The sequence below is a fragment of the Lissotriton helveticus genome, chromosome 10 (assembly GCF_964261635.1).
Source record: "Lissotriton helveticus chromosome 10, aLisHel1.1, whole genome shotgun sequence".
Taxonomy (NCBI): domain Eukaryota; kingdom Metazoa; phylum Chordata; class Amphibia; order Caudata; family Salamandridae; genus Lissotriton; species Lissotriton helveticus.
The window spans coordinates 1,098,175,819-1,098,195,400 of record NC_136071.1 but is presented as its reverse complement, the minus strand read 5'-3'; the positions used below and the strand labels follow the sequence as shown (position 1 = coordinate 1,098,195,400).

The following is a 19,582-nucleotide window of genomic DNA, read 5'->3' as shown; positions in this document are numbered from 1 at the left end:
GAACTGGAGCAGCGAGAGGGGACGATAGTTTTTTGGTTTGCTGGGGTCAGTGGGGGGGGTTTCCTCAGGAGGGGTCTGACCTCTACGTGTTTCCATCCATTGGGGAAGGGGGTCATGGCGATGGAGGCACTGAGAATGGTGGTGAGTTGACTGCTGATTTGTTTTTGTCCGAGGTTGAAAAGATGGTGGGGGCAGCGGTCGATGGGTGCTTTGGAGTGGATTGAGGTCATGTGGTGTTCTGTGTGGTGAGAGGATTCCAGGCGGTAAGCAGGAGGCTGTGGGTGGTGTCTGTTGGAGTGAGTAGGTGTTGAAGGTCGGTGGGTTGAGGTTAAAAGTTATTGTAAATGATAGATAGCTTGCTGTGGAAGTAGTTTGCCAGTGTGTTGCAGAGTTCCTGGAAAAGACGGATCGTGTTCTCGTGGCTGACCGTCTGGCGAACTCTCTAAGGATGTTGCTGTGGTTGGCACTTGCTTCGATGCGGTCAGTCAGGGCATCTCATTTAGTATCCTTGAGGCGATGGTGGTATCTATTGAGGACTGATTTGAAAGCGGTTCGGTTGGAGGGGTCTCTTCTTGTGCGCCAACATCTTTCTAGTCATTTGCAGTTGCGTTTGAAGGTCATGAGTTCTGATCACTTCCAAATGCTTCCCACTGAAGAGTAGTTCAGCCCCGTGGAAATTTCAAAATGTGCACAGTCCCTCTGATTTTCTCAGTGTTGGCAGTCGATCCACGAAGAAGTCCCCCACACAATTCAGTATTGTTTGAGAAGGAATACTATAATACTAAGGGTTAGATGTAGGTGGGCAAATACCGGTCGGTAGTGGCCGAAAATCGGTAAATTTCCTGTTACCGACCGGTATTTAGCCCTTTGCAATGTAGGAGGCTGGATTTAAGGATTCAGGGCCAGATGTAGGTAGGCAAATACCGATCGGTAATGGCCGATTTCGGCCGTTACCGACCTGTATTTGGAGTTTGAGATGTAGATGCCTTAAAAATTACCGATTTGGTAAATTTACCGAATCGGTAAATTTACCGAATCTGTAATATGAGATGTAGGTGGCACTGTAAACAGTGCCACAGGGCCTTAAGGATTACGGCTGGATTGGAAGGGGGTGTGGGCAAGAGGGGATCGCATGCAAAGTGCTGAGCCTGGGGAATGATGGGATAGTTGAAGCCTCCCACTCTGGGGACCTATCCAGAGGCAAAAAAAAGAAGAAAAAAAATACCTGTGTATATGCAAATCTGTGCATGTACACCTGTGCCATGTGACACACATACATGCCCTTAGGCATGTATGTGTGTCACATGGCACACAAGCACTAATCAGGGGTGCAACAGGGTGTCAAAGTGACACCCTGCCACCCTTGACTATTCGGTAATTTTACCGAATCGGTATTTACCGATTCGGTAATTGCCATTGATTCCTATGGGCCTCAAGGCCCATAGGAATCAATGGCAATTACTGAATCGGTAAATACCGATTCGGTAATTACTGAATCTTAACGATTCGGAAATTTTTACCGAATATTTACCTACATAGCATTTACCGATTTGTAAATACCGAATCGGTAAAATTCGGTATTTACGAATCGGTAAATACCATTTACCTACATCTAGCCCTCAGTAATTTACCAATTCATTAATTTAAGGAATCGGTAAATTACCGAATCCTTAAATCCTTTGTAGAGAGCACTCAAGTGAGTGCATTTTTGGTTTAAGGATTCGTTATTTACCACCAACTACAAGTTGGTGGTAAATAACGAATACCTTTAAAAAAGCAATTTTGTGCTTTTTTAAAAGTGCCATGTGGCAGACATACATGCCCTCAGGGTATGTATGTGTGCCCCATGTGAACACATGCACGATTAAGGGGTGCAACAGGTTGTCAATGTGACACCCTGCCACCCTTGAATATGCTCCCCCTATTACCGATTCGGTATTTACCGAATCGGTAATAGTGAATGGCTTCCCATTCATTCCTATGGGCCTTCAGGCCCATAGGAATGAATGGGAAGGTATTCCTTATTACCGATTCGGTAAATACCGAATCGGTAATAACGAATATTACCGAATCGGTAAAATTTACCGATGTTTTACCTACATTTTATTTACCGATTCTTAAATACCGAATCGGTAAAATTCGGTATTTAGGAATCGGTAAATAGAAATTACCTACATCTAACCCTTAGTTGTTAACCCATGTTGATCAAACCTACAGTAGTGTCAGCTCACCTGCATTGTGCTTTCAGACCACAGTAGGCTAGAGCAGAGTTTCTTTTCTGAACTGAAACCTGAGCCCCGATTGGCTCGTATTAAAAGTGCATCGACAGTCCACGATAAGTACATGACCCTCTGATGAGAGAAGGTGTGTCTTGAATCTTCTTTGTGCAGAGGGGGTCGGCTAAATCAGCATGTTTATTTCATCCTGTGGATTACGGTTGATAAGGCTACCGCCTGCCCTTGTTCTGTTCTGCGCTCGTTCGCTTGGTTGCTCCCAGTTAGGATGCCCCATTGTTGTGCGACAACACATTGTGTTTGCTGTCAGCCTTCTTCTCTTTTGTGCTAGTACTGTGAGAGGGACTTTCCAGCATCTTCGCACAGCATTTCTGTGCTATTTTAACTGTTGTGGCGGCTTTGCTCTTAACAAATACCTTTGTGGTCTCCTTAATTACCACCTGTATGCTATATTTAGTTCAGTCTGTGTGGGAGATTTTGCTGGGTGTGTGCAGCACCTTTCTGCTTCTGTGAGCAACATTCCAGGATACAGATCTATTCTTAGAGGTCATTGTCATGCTCAAAGCTCAGAGCTATGGGCTGGGTGCCAAGTCATGTTTAGGGTTAAGATGCGGTGGGTTTTGCTTAGGATCCATGCAACCCTTGCCTCTGCATGTGTTACGTACAGCGTCCATTATGTTTGCAATCTCATTCAATGTTTATTTGTCTGTAAGTTGTCAGCAGCTGTACCTGTCACTTCATCACTGTCTACTATTTTAAACCCATGGGTGGAGTTGTAACTAGTCTGGGTACAGCCACGCTCCAGCTTTAAGGCTACCAGGCAGGTCACCGCCCTTCACAAATTGGATTTCAGGTTGGTGTCTGGTTTAGATTCGTGTTGTGTCTTGTAGAAACGTTGTCTTCTTTCCATTACAGGCAGTGACAAACAACCTCATGGTACAAGCCCTACTATTGCTTTTCTTTTCCAATGCATTATTGCTTTTGCTTACACTAGCCTCTTGCTTTGTTTATTTATTCATTGTGATCAAGCCATTCATCCTCCTGCCCCACCCCTCCCATCCAAACTATCTGGCATGCTCTTATGTCACTAGAAGCAACCAAACCCATCCCTTCTCAAAACACTGGAGGGAAATGCCAAAACCAATCACAGTTTGGCGAGATGCTCCTCTGACTCATCTTAGGTTTGACATGTGCTTGTTTCTGTTCTGTAATTGTGTGTCAAATGAATTAGCTGTGCTGGCAGTGGTTGCCAGAGATAGGCCACCACTGCCACCTCAAAGAAAGATGTCAGAGAAGGGCTGTTTATTTGCCATGCGTGGAAGGCTGAACTAATCCATGTGATATGTTAGTTGAGTTGTGTAGGTTTGTTCTGCCCTTTGCACGTGTTGGTAGCATTGTTGGCTGTCGGTAGGGTGGTTTAAAGATGTGGAGGTTTCCTGAGTCTTATCAGCATGATGCTGTCTCCCATGTCAATGTCACCCTGGCTATAATATCAGCTTTTTGCCTCACAATATCAGTGCTTCCTTGACTCAGTGCACTTGCACTCAACCTATACAAATTCTTCAATCTAATGCCAAATCTATCTGTGCAAGTAGATCACTGTTGTTTCTGCTTATTGAGTCACCCAATGACTTATTTGAAGGGTAGTTAGACAGAATATCAGAAACAGAAATGTCGTGGACCAAAATATTGCATCAAGAATATCGAGGACACAAATATCGTGAAGGTACATTTCTGTAAGAAAATAAGGTTTTACTATATATGATATATGCACCTTGACGATGTAAATATATCTTCAAGGTACGTAGATGTGGTGTAAGAAAAGTAAATCTATACTTATCTATTTGTACGCACCTTCTCAATATCTTTGTCCTCAATATTTTTCACACAAAATGATGTCCACACGATATTTCTGTTTCCGATATTTTGTCAGTGATCCAATATTGGGAATTCTGATGAAAGACTTTCAGGGACAGTTTTGATTCCCTATGCTCATACAATCAATCAATCAAGGTTTGTAAAGCGCGGCTACCCAACCGTGAGGGTCCCAAGGCGCTGGGGCGGTGGCTCGGGTTGGTGCTGAACTATCTGCGCTAAGGTGTTTAGTCGAAGAGCCAGGTTTTGAGGTCCTTCCTGAATTGGGCCATGCCATTCATGACACCAGAATAGTGTGAGCTAAATATTGTCTGACATAAATATTTTTACATAATTATTGTTTCCACAAATCTCACCCCAGAGGAGTTAATAATAGAAAATCTACACCCAATGGAGCAATATTTTTGTAAATGCATTAGACCACGATTTTTATGTTAGACGATATTTTTGTCATTGTTATTCTGGCACAGAACCACTTATTGTGGATGGGCAATGCAAAAGTGTAGATTATGATTAGTAATGGCACATTCTCCTAGGGGACCCCACCTCTCCAGAGGACAATTCAGTGAATGCTTTGTGTGTTGACTTGAATGTTATTCATATGGAATGGAAAGATATGGGAGGGAGAAAAACAATTATTTTAATGAGAATTCGAGTTAAGAGTAGACATCATGGTCCCTGGGGACTGTGGTCATCAACTCACCAAGGAGAAAATGGTATTTGGTTGGGTTTTATTCACACTTCTCTATGTGTTATTGCGTGTATCCTTTGTCCACCTTCCTTTATTGCTCTTATTGTGTTGTCGAGATACACACGAGCTGTGAGGGAAGTAGCCAGTTTATTCCAGAGGCACAAAAGAAAGACATTATATTTCTTTTGTGAATTCACAGTGGAGCCCTCTGTGCTGTGTTTTCCTGCCTCCCTGTTGAAATTGATTAGCCTTGATGAGTGTCAGACACTGACTGGGCATATTGTCAGTGGCAGTCGATGAGTTCTGCGGCTTGCTCTTCGTGCCGGAGCCCCATTTGGCTTCGAAAAGGGACCAGCACTGATTAAATGCTCTCAATCACACCTTTTAAATCACGCCAACCAATTTGCCGCAGCCATTAAATATCAGACTGCGGTTCTGGCTCCCTGAACAAATGGGATCACATGGCTTAGACAGGAGACTACCCAGTCATTTGTCGTTGCCCATTTCAGTGAATAGTTCTAAATTGCACCTTTTTGTTGTTAAGTACTTTAAAAGGATTTGCGATGATGATACAGCTTGTGCAAAGCCAAGGGAAAGAGTTTTCTAATGTCTGGCTTGAAAGTGAGACCAGTATCTGAATAGGGAGGGAAGTATTTAGGGGTGGCTGCTACCGGGAACTTGTAGTGTAGGAGGGCGGGAGTGGGGGAGTAAAAAAAAAAGGCCACTTACCTGCCGGACGGCCACTTCTGCCCTCTTCGTGGCTTATCTGCGAACAGGAAGCACCCAGGCTCCCTAAGCCAATCACAATGCTGCAGTGCAGCATTGTGTTTGTCTGAGCGCCATAGATCGGTGCTCAGACACGGAATGGGAGCCTGGGCATGTTCTCCACACAGGCTGTAATGCAGCTTGGGTTGAGAGCATTCACAGTGTGCATGAATGTTTGACCGGCTCAAGACGGTCGGCCAAACAGTAATGGGCCCTTAGAGGCCGCCACCACTTCTCTCCCCTGTGCTGCCTGGCCTAGCCCCGCCCCGCAAAACTGCCTCAGCACGAAAAATAAAATGATGATTACCTTGCATTGTCATTTTATTTTTATTTTTTTGCAGCACTGACTGGCAGTGGGGCAACGTTCCTCCACCTTAGTGGTGGAGCGCCCCTAGAAGTATTTGTTTATAAGGACGACATCCATGCCACATTTTCAGGATATAGAAGAGGAGACATCGCTGCACTCACATGTAATCGAAAGGTAATAGTGAGCGTAATTCAAGTTCATAGGGTCGGGGTGCTCAGGAGGTTCACCTGCTGTCTGGGAGGTGCTGGCGTAAACTGGCAAAAAGAACCTCACTGTGGTAAGGTGGGGACTCTTGAGCACGCTCAAGAGTCCCCACCTTACAACAGTAGGGTTCTTTTTGACATTTTCAGGATAATCATTAGCTATGCAAAAAGTTCTCATTTATAGTCATTGTAGTAAACCAGTGGTTAATTTTAGCTGGTGGTTACTGTTTTTTTTGTTTGGGGGGTGGACCAACGCTTATTTTTCCTCACGGGACATTTATTGAGAGTAAGTGAGGGAAAAAACACCCAAAGAGGAAAGAAGGAGGAAAGCAAAGATGGAAAAAAAAGTCACAAAGGGAGAAGGCAGGAATCCAAGAGTGACATAAAGGTGCAGGGAGTGCCTAGTAGTAATTACGGAGGCATGAGACAGACATTAAGATTACGCCTTTGTATTCAGACCCAGGGGCAGCTCCGGCTCTATGGCGGAGGAGCGTCGCCCCACTGCTTTTTCACAGTGCGAGAAGAAGAAACATAACATGGTAATAACTAAAAGTTATTACCATTTTATGTTTGTTTTTGCATTGTGGGTGGGCGGGTGGGGTTCTGCTCTGCTCTTTGAACAGGGCAAAGAAGGAGTGATTTGCCCACTCCTGACTGCGCAAAGACTGTATGGTAGGCCATCGCGGGCCACCCAAACCAGTCATGCGCACTCTGCCCTTCTCAATGCAGGCTGCTATGGAGCCTCCATGGACAACATGCCTATCCCATAAGCCCATAAGCTGCAGCGTTGTGATTGGCTTAAGGGAGGGACCCTGGCTGCCTGCTTCCTGTTCCTGTCAGAGACAGGAGAGCAGGAGCCGAGAAGACCCAGAACACTGCCTCAAGCTACGTTAAAAAAAATTATATTAAATTACCCCCCGCGTGACCTACCCCACACCCCTCCACCCCGTGCGACCCCCCGCACCCGCCCGCAAGCCATGCGGGCCGAAACTGTTCAGCGCACGAACATTTAATAGCATTGGTTGCAGACTTCTGTGCAGAGTTTTGGGCACCAACTCTCATTATTTTGCAAATCCCTTTATTTCATGCTGATGGGCTGACAATCGGGCAGTGGTTTTCCCTCCAGGAGCAACGGGGTTTGGCTAGTCCAGTAGCATCCATAGTTGATGAGGTGACAAGTAGTGGCTAGGAATGGTCTAGGTTTGATAAAGTCTGTGTTAAAATCACATCTACATGGTGTGGTTCGCAAACTGAACATGTTGCACCAGCCCTGCTAAGGCATTATGGTAGTTGCAGTTCAATTAGTTAGTTTTACATACATTTCAGTTGTTTTAGCAGTCAAGAACCGACTAAGCCAGGGAAAAAATTCTCCTGGCATACATTTCATGGTTCTTGCCACTCATGAAAGTGTTGAGTTCCTGTCTGTGTCTCCGCTATAGCTACCAGTCACAGCCAGCATTGCCCACGGGTGGGCGCGGGGGGAGGCTACGGGCGAGTGGTCGTGCAGGGAGTCTGGGTTAAATAATCATTAAAAAACATACATTTACCGGGTCCAGCACTTTAAGGCTCCGGCTCCGGTGCCTGCTCCTGCTTTCCTGCCTCCGCAGGAACAGGAAGCAGGCAGCCTCTCTACCCTCCCCTAAGCCAATCACAATGGCAGTGTTGTGATTGGCTGGAACGCCGACCACACAGGTGTCTATGGGGAGGCCATTTTCTCCATGCAGGCTTCATGAAACCTATATGGAGAAAATGGAGAGTGCGCCTGACTGGTTTGGTCGGCTCAACAGGGCTGATCAAACAGTCAGGACCCGCAACATTGGGCTAGCCACTCCTACCCTGCCCTGTTGCAGGACCGCCCACCGACCGCCCCAACCAACCCCTTCTTCTGCTTTCTCGCAGTATGAGAAGCAGAAATATAAAATGGTATTATGTTTCTGCTTCTCGAACTGCGAGACAGCAGTGACGCAACGCTCCTCCGCCCATATGGAGGAGCCACCCCTGATAGCTTCTAAAGGCTTTGTACCGTGGACCAGTGGCGTAATGTAAAATGACCCTCACCCACCCACAGAATGTGAAGAGGGCCCCCTTAGTACCTCTTATCTCACAGATAATCCTTTAATCATTGGCCGGAAATGAATGGGGATGGGTTAGGAGGTTCCTGGGCATTCTACCCCCCCCCCCCCCGTGCTGCAGGAGCTGCGGGGGCTTGTGTTGCATCCCTGCTATGACCACGTGTAGGCTTGCCAGAAGGTATTGTGAGGTCTGGGGCCAATGCAATGTGGGGCCCTCTGAACGCTTCTTCTGTTTTTGACCGGTGTCATATGTACATGTTTCTAAATGTTAATAAGAATAAAAGATGGCAACGATCGCCATCTAGTGGTTTTGCAGTGTAAGCAGCCTCATTATTAATGCAGATGGCAAATTTCCATAAATCCGGAAACTGCGGTCGTGTGGCATATTTGCCGCTTTTGCCTCTAACTCTCACCACCCCTGCTCCCCCCCCCCTCTTTTCCCGACGCCCCTCACTGGCCACATGCACTGTCCATGGAAGCCACACAGGCCTCATTCAACGGTGACCTTACAGGATCTTTTCCACTGACCTTGCAGTGTGAAGCTGGAAGCCTGTCGGAGATCTGAAAATGTGTATGTGAAAGGAAGCACAGCATATCATGAATAGTAAACTGTCTTTAATCCCAAGGTGCGGTGTATTCTCTAGTTTGGCCACTAGATGGGGAAACAGGATTATTTGTTATGGAAAGTGGCTGTTCATGTGGTAGAAGAATAGGTGAAAACGTTGATGATTTTAGGGGCAAATGTATGGCTCGGGTTGCGTCGCTCACCGGCTGCCCAAAATGCGATTTATGAAGCCACAGAAGGCCCCCTTGTGTGGCCCTGAGTGGCTTCATAAATCCAGAGTAATGCAACGCAGGGCAAATTGTTGCTTTGCATTACTCTGCCCTGGGTAGGTATTCCATTGGTGTTGCATGGGTTCCCACGCAACTTCCATGGATTTTGACGCATTCCCAAATTTGCCACAAGTGGTAGGCCTGTGAATGGGGACGCATAACGAGGAGAAATATCTTTATTTCTCCTTGTTACTTCTTCTTTCTATATGTGCTGCATTCTGCAGCACACATATAAAGGGAATATACCTTTCAAGATTGTTTTTGTGCAGGAAGGCACCCCTTCCTGCACAAAAACAATCTAGCATGCAACATTGTCACCCTTGCACCTTGGTGCAGGGGTGCCTGCATTGGCACTAGGCAGCCACAACAGCACCAGTGCAGGGACAAAGGCAGGAATGTGCTATATTTTTTTAACAAGGTACATTTCTACCCCTTTCCTGGGTATGTATCACTTACAACGCAACTTTTACGTCGTAATGCTGTTACAACGCAGCTATTACAACGCAGGATCCATTACATCGGATGCCATTACAACGCATGGCATTACATAGCAGATGGTATTACAACGCATACCATTACATCGTAAGTATTGGTAAGTATATAATTTTTTTAAATTTTATTTAATATTATATAATTGATTTAATTATTATTAATTATAAATAAAAATAAATAAAAATATTTATTTATGTTTTTAAATATTATAAATTAAATTTATTAATTTAAGTAATTTTTTAAATAAGTATGAGTATAGGAGTATATGTTTTGGGGTACTGAGGTATATGTTTTGGGGTGTTTGGGTATTTTTAGGTTTTAGGGCAGGGTTTGGGTTTTGGGGTACAGGGGTGTTTTTAGGTTTTAGGGCAGGGTTTGGGTTTTGGGGTACAGGGGTGTTTTTAGGTTTTAGGGCAGGGTTTGGGTTTTGGGGTACAGGGGTGTTTTTAGGTTTTAGGGCAGGGTTTGGGTTTTGGGGTACAGGGGTGTTTTTAGGTTTTAGGGCAGGGTTTGGGTTTTGGGGTACAGGGGTGTTTTTAGGTTTTAGGGCAGGGTTTGGGTTTTGGGGTACAGGGGTGTTTTTAGGTTTTAGGGCAAGGTTTGGGTTTTGGGGTACAGGGGTGTTTTTAGGTTTTAGGGCAGGGTTTGGGTTTTGGGGTACAGGGGTGTTTTTAGGTTTTAGGGCAGGGTTTGGGTTTTGGGGTACAGGGGTGTTTTTAGGTTTTAGGGCAGGGTTTGGGTTTTGGGGTACAGGGGTGTTTTTAGGTTTTAGGGCAGGGTTTGGGTTTTGGGGTACAGGGGTGTTTTTAGGTATTAGGGCAGGGTTTGGGTTTCGGGGTACAGGGGTGTTTTTAGGTTTTAGGGCAGGGTTTGGGTTTTGGGGTACAGGGGTTTGTGTTTTGGGTTAATTAAATTATATTTACCATTTTTAAATTAATTAAAATATATTTAATAAATTAAATTAATTTTATTTCATTAATTACATTTTTAAATTAAATTAATTAAATTAAATACATTATTTCAATTAATTTAATTTAATATCAATTATAAAAATATGTACATTAAGTTAATTTTATTATTTTAATTAAATTAAATTATTCCCATTCTTTATTAAAATTACATTTATTAAATAGATATTATTTTATTAAATTAAATTAATGGCTTTTTTAAAATGTATTTTATTTAAATTAATTAAATTAAATTAAATTAATTAAATTAACTTAATAACATTTTAAAAAAAAGGTATACTTACCTATACTTACGATGTAATGCCATGCGTTGTAATACCATCTGCTATGTAATGCCATGCGTTGTAATGGCATCCGATGTAATGGATCCTGCGTTGTAAAAATTCCGTTGTAACGGAATGCGATGTAAAAATCCGCGTTGTACTGACACCAATCCCTTTCCTGTCATGAAGCGAAGCACAGCAAAGGTGATTTGCTGCGCTGCGTGACTTTCTTATAAATATGCCCCCAATGCAGGTCCATCCTTCTTGAATTCATCGTGAGGCCTGCTCGCTGAAGCTTTTCCACGATATGCAGCACTAGAAAAGTGCATCATGTACATTCATTAATTAACAGTAGTGTGGGACAGAAAGAGTAGCTGCTCAGCATGTTTGGGTTGAGACAAAACTCAGCAAGTCATTGTTTGAGTCGAGCTTAAGCTGGCAGCACTAAGTCTTCTCAAAAGAGTTGGTGCAAAGAGGTTATTTGTCAAATGCTAGAAAAGCCACTTTAGTTGCTGACAGTCCTCACTGCCCCTGAGTCCTGGAGGGGAACATCGTTTACAACGCGGTGTTTACACCGCACTACCTTAACAACGCTGCCATTACAACGCAAGTCGTTACTACGACTTGCGCGGGATGGCGCTGTTTGTTAAGGAATATTGTAATTTTATATTCCAACACCTTCCCTACTGTTACGTGGACTGATGTTGGAATATAAAATGATAATATTCCACAATCCGCGCCCTCCAACGCAAGTCGTTGTAACGACTTGCGTTGTAATGTCAACGTTGTCAAGTACCGCGATCTAAAAGATCGCGTTGTACTGACATACATCCGTCCTGGAGGAGGGCTTGGTTAGGCCAAGGTGTTGACAGTCGAGGAGGCCCCGCAGACTGTTGAAACCAGAGAAGAGAAGTGGAGAAGTGTGGCTCACTGGTTAGAGCAGGCAGACCCTGAAGCAGAGGTCAGACCCGGGACCAGGGTTCAATTCCCGATGCGGCAGGGTCTCGAGCTCGAATGTCCACGGACTCGATAATTCTCGCTTCGGTGCCTGACCTAATCATGGGTTCACACTCTGCAACTCTGGGCATTAAGCTTGCTTAATCTCCACAACGGCCCCCCGCGGCGGGATGCCTGGCTTTCACCTTGGGGATGCCCTGTAGGGGCTATCTCACAGGGAAAAGCCAGGATGGGTTCCCAAGGCAAAGCGCTTAGAGACCCCTGGGTTATAAGCGCTATATAAATCCATACATACATACATACATTAAACACAGCCAGGGCTGGTCTGGGAACCGAAACCAGCCCTGGCAAACAGGTCGGCCAACCTTGCAAAACCAGCCCCTGTTAACAAAAACGGCCCTCAGGGGTCTAAAAACGGCACCCACACTGGTGGCCCCCCGGGAAACGCCCGGGGCCCGCTACGGCCAGTCCGGCCCTGAACACAGCGCACAGAAATCTCCTGATAAAGAATCTACAGGGCTAAGAGAAAGGGCGTGAGATGGGAGCATCACCCACTCTCAGGGGTCTGAAAGCTCCATAGAAAGCTGTAATCCAATGTGGAACCTAGTCACCTTCACCTGTAAAATCTTTAATCGGATCTAGATGAAGCCAGGATTCTCAAACCGGGCGAGGAACATTCCATGCACTCTGGGACGGAGAGTGAAAACATATTTGGGGAGAGGGGTTGGCCTAACGGCTAAGACGCTCGACCTCGGACCTGGGGATCTGGGGATCTGGGTTCGAGTCTCGGTAACGACGCCAAAAACCCCCTGTGATTCTGGGCAAATCACTTAATCTCCCCGTGCCTAAAAAATGAAAGTGTGTCCTCATGTAACGTAACTGGTGCTATGTAAAGCGCTCTGATAACTGATTCGGTTCGGTTCTAGTTCGCGCTATATAAAACTCCGGGAAAAAAAAATATATATATAAGAAACACAGAGAGGTGTCCAAAGTGTGACTTGGGTGAGTCATCTCATGGCCACTTCAAAGTGCTAAAAGCAGAAAAGTGTGAAAGCTGTTCATATCAGCACAATTGCTTCCTACTGCTCCTTCCAATAGATACTGTGCATTAAATACTGTTGTGTGCTCATGGTGCAAAAAAGTGCAGCTTTGGTAGGAGAAGGACTGTCCATTCGTCTGGATCCTTCAGAATTGCCAGATTGTGTTAATTCTGTCCCAGACCCTAAACATAGCTCTCCGTTGAGTACAGTACAGGCAATGAAGAGCATCTTTTTGTTCCACATTCATATAGGCATGTCCTTGGTGTGGCACTAGAATGGTCTTTTTACTTGCAGAGGGATCTCTGACCACCAAAGACTGTCCCCAAACCAGTAAGGACATCGGTGAAGGTACATGTTCCCTCGTTCATGGATATTAATTGTAACTGTACACTAATGGTTTCTAATGCTGGCATTTTAAGCATTTTGATCTTCAACCCACATACACCAGGTAAATGAATGGCCTTGTTCCTAGTTCTGTGCCCACCTGTGAGGCTGGATCTTCAGGTCCAAGGAGCATGGATCACTGTGTTTTTTGTTTCCACTCATTCTTTGTTTTTGTCTCCCACCAGGGTTCTGGAAGGCCACTTGCCCACCATCCTGCTCCAGCCCTCTCCTGGTCTTCGTAAACTCCAAGAGCGGAGATAACCAAGGAGTGAAGTTCCTGAGAAAGTTTAAGCAGTTCCTGAACCCGGCACAAGTCTTCGACCTCATGAACGGAGGGCCACACCTTGGGTACGTAGAGTGTGTGGTAGCGCATTTCACAGAACAGATACTACTGTGGGGGAAGGAGGGTCACCATCATGCTGAAAGGGTGGTGGCTTCTAGGAGGGCTTTGTCAATTTTTGATCCATACATACCTCAAATATTAATAACAAAAGTATGATAAAGCAGTTAATTAACATTCCATTACTTTTCCTGTATAATATTATTGCTATTTGCTGATGTTATGTTCTTAATGTATTGATTATCCATTATTTTATGGAATTGGCTTATTTCATTTTAGTTACTTTATCTCATGACGTTTCAATAAATCTTGACCCACTCCAAACCTTTCAGTGAGTGAAAGCTGCAAGATCTTTGGGTTTGGCACACATGGATAAGGCCACTTTCAGAGGTCTCCCCAAGAATCTCAATGCCAGATTTCACAGACTGCAAATCAGACAGGATGTGGGCAACTTCCTGCAAGTACAACCACATCAGACCTTCCTTGAGAGATGACTTGGGACATAAGGATAACAGTCAAGATCCCCACCACACTGTAAATGGTGTGCAAATCCCCAGAATATCTAATGCAACTGGCACTTTAGATTGCATGTGCCAGGAATCTCCATACACCCCTTCAAGAGGATGAAACATAGTGACCGCGCCTGGATATTCAAAAACTCAGACTGTGGAACACTCTCAATTGTAATGCAAGATCTGAACCTGATCACAAGCATGTTAGAAAACTTTTCAATTTCGTCTTGCCTTGAACCAAAGGTTCCTAAACTTTTCAGAACCACGACCCACTTTTTGGAACTACAAACTTTCGTAACCCACCTAGCTGTAATAGACATGAGGAGGGATTTTTTTGAGTGTAACTAAACCATTGTGTAGTAGTGCACTGTCATTTACAGACAGCACATTTTCTACTGAAGTGGTCACTAACTGCACGGACACAGTTTTATTGATAAAACTATACAGCTCACATGTAATAATCTGTGGAAATTAGCTTTTTGTGAATATTTATTATGTGTGCATATCCAAGTAAAGTGTCATGATTTTGTTTGTTAAAATCTCTGTTTCAGCACACTTCAGAATTGCAAAAAATATATATTCTTGATTTTTGGGTTTCCTAACAGCCGAATTAATACAGTTCATTTACAGGAATCTACATTTTGTTGTGTGTTGCAAATACAGAACATCACACTTTCCTGTGCTTCAGCAAGATTGTCTCATAATTCACTTTAAAAACTCTTCTCACTTTGCAGTCAGAGAAAGTAAATACCAATCCCTTAAGTAGCAATTTGTCTGAAGACATATAGGCTGTAATTTGAGCTGTCTTTGATGCACCAAATGTTAAAGATAAGCACAAAATCTAAAGACATACTGTTCATTCTTTCGCGACTCACTACAAATCAGCTGGCGACCGACCAATGGGTTGCAACCCACAGTTTGGGAATCACTGACTTAAACTGAGCAATGTTCAGAATTAGGTGCCACAAATGAGCACTAAACAGAGTTATTAACGCATCCAGTTGGACTTAAATCTCCTTCCTCCTGCTTTAAATATTTATCCTGTATCAGCTCTCTGAATTACTCGAATAACTAGTAGAAATGACTTACAAAATATCTAAATAAATAATGAATCAATAAATCAATATGGTAACAACATCAGTGATTTCCAGAATTTTCTATAGGGGTATGCTTAATTTTTCATGACAAGCACAAGTATCAAGTAAATGTACAATTTGAACAAAGACTCGGCGACCAAGTTTCGGGTCCTGTGGCTTGAAAGAACTAAACTCTATATGCAGATTTCACAAAAAGACAGAGAGAAAATTAAGACATTCAAACCTCTCAAATTGCATACTGTGCAGCATTGGCTAACAGTCTTAGAATGCCTGCTAGAGTTTTGACATGTTTCAACCCTCATTAGAAGCACTAACGAACTTTCATCAGGGCAAACGCATCTTAGAACAACAGGAAATATTGCACACAAAATTAAACACATTTAGGGCAATAGGTTGATAAGTGATAACACAAAGGCCTCCTAATGACCTGTGATGGAATTGAGGCTGAGCAGCGCGATTATTGCACAGGAACCCGGTTGAATTAGGTTGTGCCAGCAGGCTGAATATTTCACAGAAATGAATAAGAAGCGAGCCTATTTAATTTACAGAGCCTCATTATGATTTCATATAATAATAATACTTGGATTTGTATAGTGCCGCTAATCACCTATGAAGGGTTCTAGATGCTGCCCATAGGCACAGGAAGATTAATTGATTTGCCCAGAATCACAGGATGTTGAGCCAACACCGAGACTTGAACATGGTTCCCCATCTCCCAAGTTGGCAGCTCTGACCATTACACCACATCCTCTTCCTATATGAAGGACATGTTGAAAATAGGGTAGGTTCCCTGGAATCAACATTAAATGTGAAGCAAAGTCTTGCTTTCCAAGATGAGTTAGTGTTGATTCTGGTAGAAGACTGCATCTGCGACTGTAAATCTGCTCCAGAAAGAAATGTCAATTTCTAAGATAGGATTCGAATCAGTTTGATTTTCAGTCCAGGTGTCCATTACTCACATATGCCTGATCTGGATCCAAAACTAAAACGAAAATTACAATAAAATGTTGAGCCGTAAATGTCATATATTAAAGAGCATGTATGAAGGGGGGCTGCACTCGAAATATTCGATTTAATCAAATTGAACCGGTATATGTGCTGTGTCGGGATTAGTGCCTGCACACTGTGAAAAATAACTGTATATGGCCTGGTGCCAAAAGGCCACCAGGACTCCAAACACGCACAATGAAATAAATACTCCTTTTAAACAAACTGTAATGTTTTATCACATATGTTTCATCCAAAGTTCATTTTTTTAAAGTCATTGTATATTGCAAACTCATCATTTCCATCAATGAATCAGAACATTAAAGCATCATTAGTTCAATCAATGAAACTGTAAGAACATAATCAAAACATAACAAAAACCCAATGCATTTCGGGGCCCTGCCCCTTCGTCAGGGGTCTGTATAAGAAAAAAGAAAAGAAAAAGGAAGAAAAGGAGACCGTATTACTTTTGTTGCCAAGGGAGGAAAAACTTTTTTGCGTAAACTGGAACTTGCGTTTTTTGGCTCACCTAATGGTTGATGCGTTTCGCGTTGCCAAAAAGTTGACAGAGCGCGAAGTTCTCTTTTAGAGTTCTATGGAAAAACGAGTGAAATTGTGTATTTATAAATGATTAACTGACAGTCTAAAAAATGCCATTCATCGAGTGAATTTATAAGAGCTCACCTGAATGTAGAAAGCTATGCCCAATCTGAAAAAACGCGAATGGACAACCATAAGTATATGGGTCAATAATACTAAAGTAACATAAAAATAAAATAGGCAATGCGTGCTTTTACCTGTGGGGTAAGTATTTGTTCAAACCCCCAGACGGACTATCTTGTCACCGGGGTTGCCTAAAAAACAATAATATCAAAAATTGGAACTAAGTATATCGCTAGAGGCTGTCTGCCGTTCTAGGCGTTTTAAGCAAGCACATTTGCTTACCTGCGGGGAGATTAGTATTGCCGGTCCCGCTTTGTAATATAAGGCTCACGAGTCCACTCTACATAAAGAGAGAACGAGTGTTACTTGTATCTGCTACGCACTCGTTTTAGTAACCAAAAACGAAAAAATGAGTTTCTATCCCTTACCGATATTTCGCCGGGGTGCAAGCCAGAATCTGCTCAATTCTGCATATGCCTAAAAAAACGCGGGTGTTTCTTAAATCCATTTACTCTGTTTGTCTGAGCCACCAACATAGAAATAAGACTATGAGCAAAATGTGTCAGCCATTTTAAAATGGTATTATTACTTAGTTATTTAGAAAAACTCTAAACTAAGAAGTAGGACTACGAACAAAATGTGTCGGCCATTTTAGAGTGGTATTTTTGCCGAAACTAATTAGAAGGAGTGTAAACTACAGGAAAAAAGGAAAAAGATAAGAAAAAGGAAAAATAACAGAATGAACACGACAAAAGAAGGGCATTTTTTTTCTCATCCAATTCCTACCTATTTACAAGCTAAACGTCACCATTCGGATAAAAATGACAATCATATGTAGAGATATTAGTCATCTGTAGTACTAGCCATGTTATGATAGTAGGTGTGCGCCAACGTGTGGGGGTTACCCTAGGGTGCTTAGTGAGTGTGCTCTAAAGGAAACATGCCATGTCCAGCTTGTCATTAAGCCCAAAAGGGGTCAATGTTTGTAGTTTACGGATCCAGAAGGCCTCTTTCTGAAGTAAAATCTTTGAATTATCCATGCCCAAACGTTGTGGAAGTAGTTCAATCACCTGGAATCTTAGTTGAGCGATAGTATGGCCAGCTTCCCACCAATGTTTTGCGAGTGGCGATGTGTAGTTCTTATTCCTTATGCGACTCTTGTGTTCCGACAGTCGCAATTTCAGTTTGCGCTCAGTTTTGCCAACGTATAGAAGGCCACATGGGCATTTAATTGAATATACAACAAATTCAGAATTGCAAGTGGTGTTGTGCCTCAACTGGATTTTTTCGCCTGTGCGTGGATGTAATAGAACGTTCCCCGGTATTATGTTGTTGCAATTTTTACAATTATAACAGCGAGTAGTTCCTTTAAACACTTCAGGTTGTTGAGGGGTATCCATATGGTGGCCTGGTTTGTTGAGCAGTTCTTTGAGATTCTGAGCTCTCTTGTAAGCAAACAAAGGCCTTTCGTTGAATAAGTTGCCAAAGTCTTTTTCAACTTGAATGATCTCCCATCGTTTCAAGATGATACGTTTTATATCCCTCGAAGCAGTGGAATACTTGGACACAAATACCATTCTTTTGTTCTCAGTTTTAACTCTTTTTTTCAAAAGATCTGCCCTTGGGATAGCCTTGATGTGGTTCACATGTGCATCCAATAGTTTGCGAGGATAGCCTCTGTCTAGATAACGTTGCTTCTGCTCTTCAATATGCTTATCACAACTGGTTTTATCAGAAGATATTCTTTTTATTCTCATGAATTGTGAGACCGGTAAATTGTTGACAAGAGTTGAAGGATGAAAGCTTCCATACAGAAGTGAGGTATTCCTATCTGTAGGCTTTTTGTAAAGGGTTGTATTGATAGAGTTCTCACCGAGAGCAACCCAGACGTCCAAAAACGGTAAGGCTTCCTTGCTGATATTGTGCGTGAATTGTATCCTTGGATTAGCAAGATTCAAACTTTTAATGTTTTGGATTAAATCCAGCACTGGTAGCTTCCATATGATGAAGACATCATCTATGTATCTTTTGTAGTACACTAGGCCTGCCTGCCAAGTGCTGTCTTCCAGGATATAATCAAGCTCGAATTTTGCCATGAAAATGTTCGCATAGATGCATGCCCCTGGAAAGCCCATGGCTGTCCCAGTGAGCTGCAAGTAATATTCTCTTTCCCATGTAAAGTAGCTGTTGAACAAACAGAATTCTAGCAACTGCAGGATTAGATATTTCAACTCATCCGGTTTGTCATCAAGGAGTAAGGCCCACTCAATTGCTTCTAAGCCTTCTTTGTGAGGGATCGATGTATAAAGAGCCGTGACATCAATTGTACAGAGAGTCCAATTCCCTGTGTCTGTTGTCTCAATAGTTGAAAGGCTTCGCAAAAAATCTGAAGTGTCTTCCAAATAGGTCGGCCATTTTTTGATGAAGGACTGCATGTGTGCATCCATGAAGATGCCCAGATTTTCAAAGATGGAGGCACATCCCGAAACTATCGGTCTAAATGGGGGGTCTTTCAAGTCTTTATGCACTTTCGGCAAAAAATATATCCTAGGTCTTCTTGGGTATATTTGCCTCAAGTAACGCTTGGTTGTGATGTTTATCCAGCCAAGTTCTTCAAATTTGTCTAATAGGCCATCAAGATTTTTGGCTATGGCATTAGTGGGATCTTCGTCCAGTTTGGCATAAGTGTTTGCATCATTGCACATGCTCTGTACCTTTTCTCACATAAAATTCCAAATCCATTATCACAAGGCTTCCACCTTTATCTGCCTTTTGGATCATGATCTCTTTGTTGTTGGCCAATGCGTGTAAAGTACTATATTCCGCTCTTGTAAAGTTGTTGATTCTTTTTTTGTATTGAACTTTATTCAAATCCATTTTGACAAGTAGCTCGAATGT

The 19,582-nt window shown here is 43.1% G+C and overlaps 2 protein-coding genes across 15 annotated transcripts in view; one reads left to right on the top strand and one right to left on the bottom strand.

Moving 5' to 3' along the window:
- Positions 1–19,582, bottom strand: part of LOC144785288 (uncharacterized) — an 850,769-nt gene that overhangs the window by 605,497 nt on the left and 225,690 nt on the right. The window lies entirely within an intron of this gene.
- The window catches only part of DGKK (diacylglycerol kinase kappa), a 556,369-nt gene that overhangs the window by 443,142 nt on the left and 93,645 nt on the right, over positions 1–19,582 (top strand). For all 14 annotated transcript variants that reach the window (XR_013601700.1, XR_013601701.1, XR_013601702.1 and 11 more), the window contains exon 9: positions 13,271–13,433. Coding sequence is in view for 11 of the 14 variants with exons in the window: in XM_078663836.1 (XP_078519962.1) it covers positions 13,271–13,433 (163 nt within the window). In the remaining 3 variants the exon portion in view is untranslated. The remainder of the gene's footprint in view (positions 1–13,270; positions 13,434–19,582) is intronic.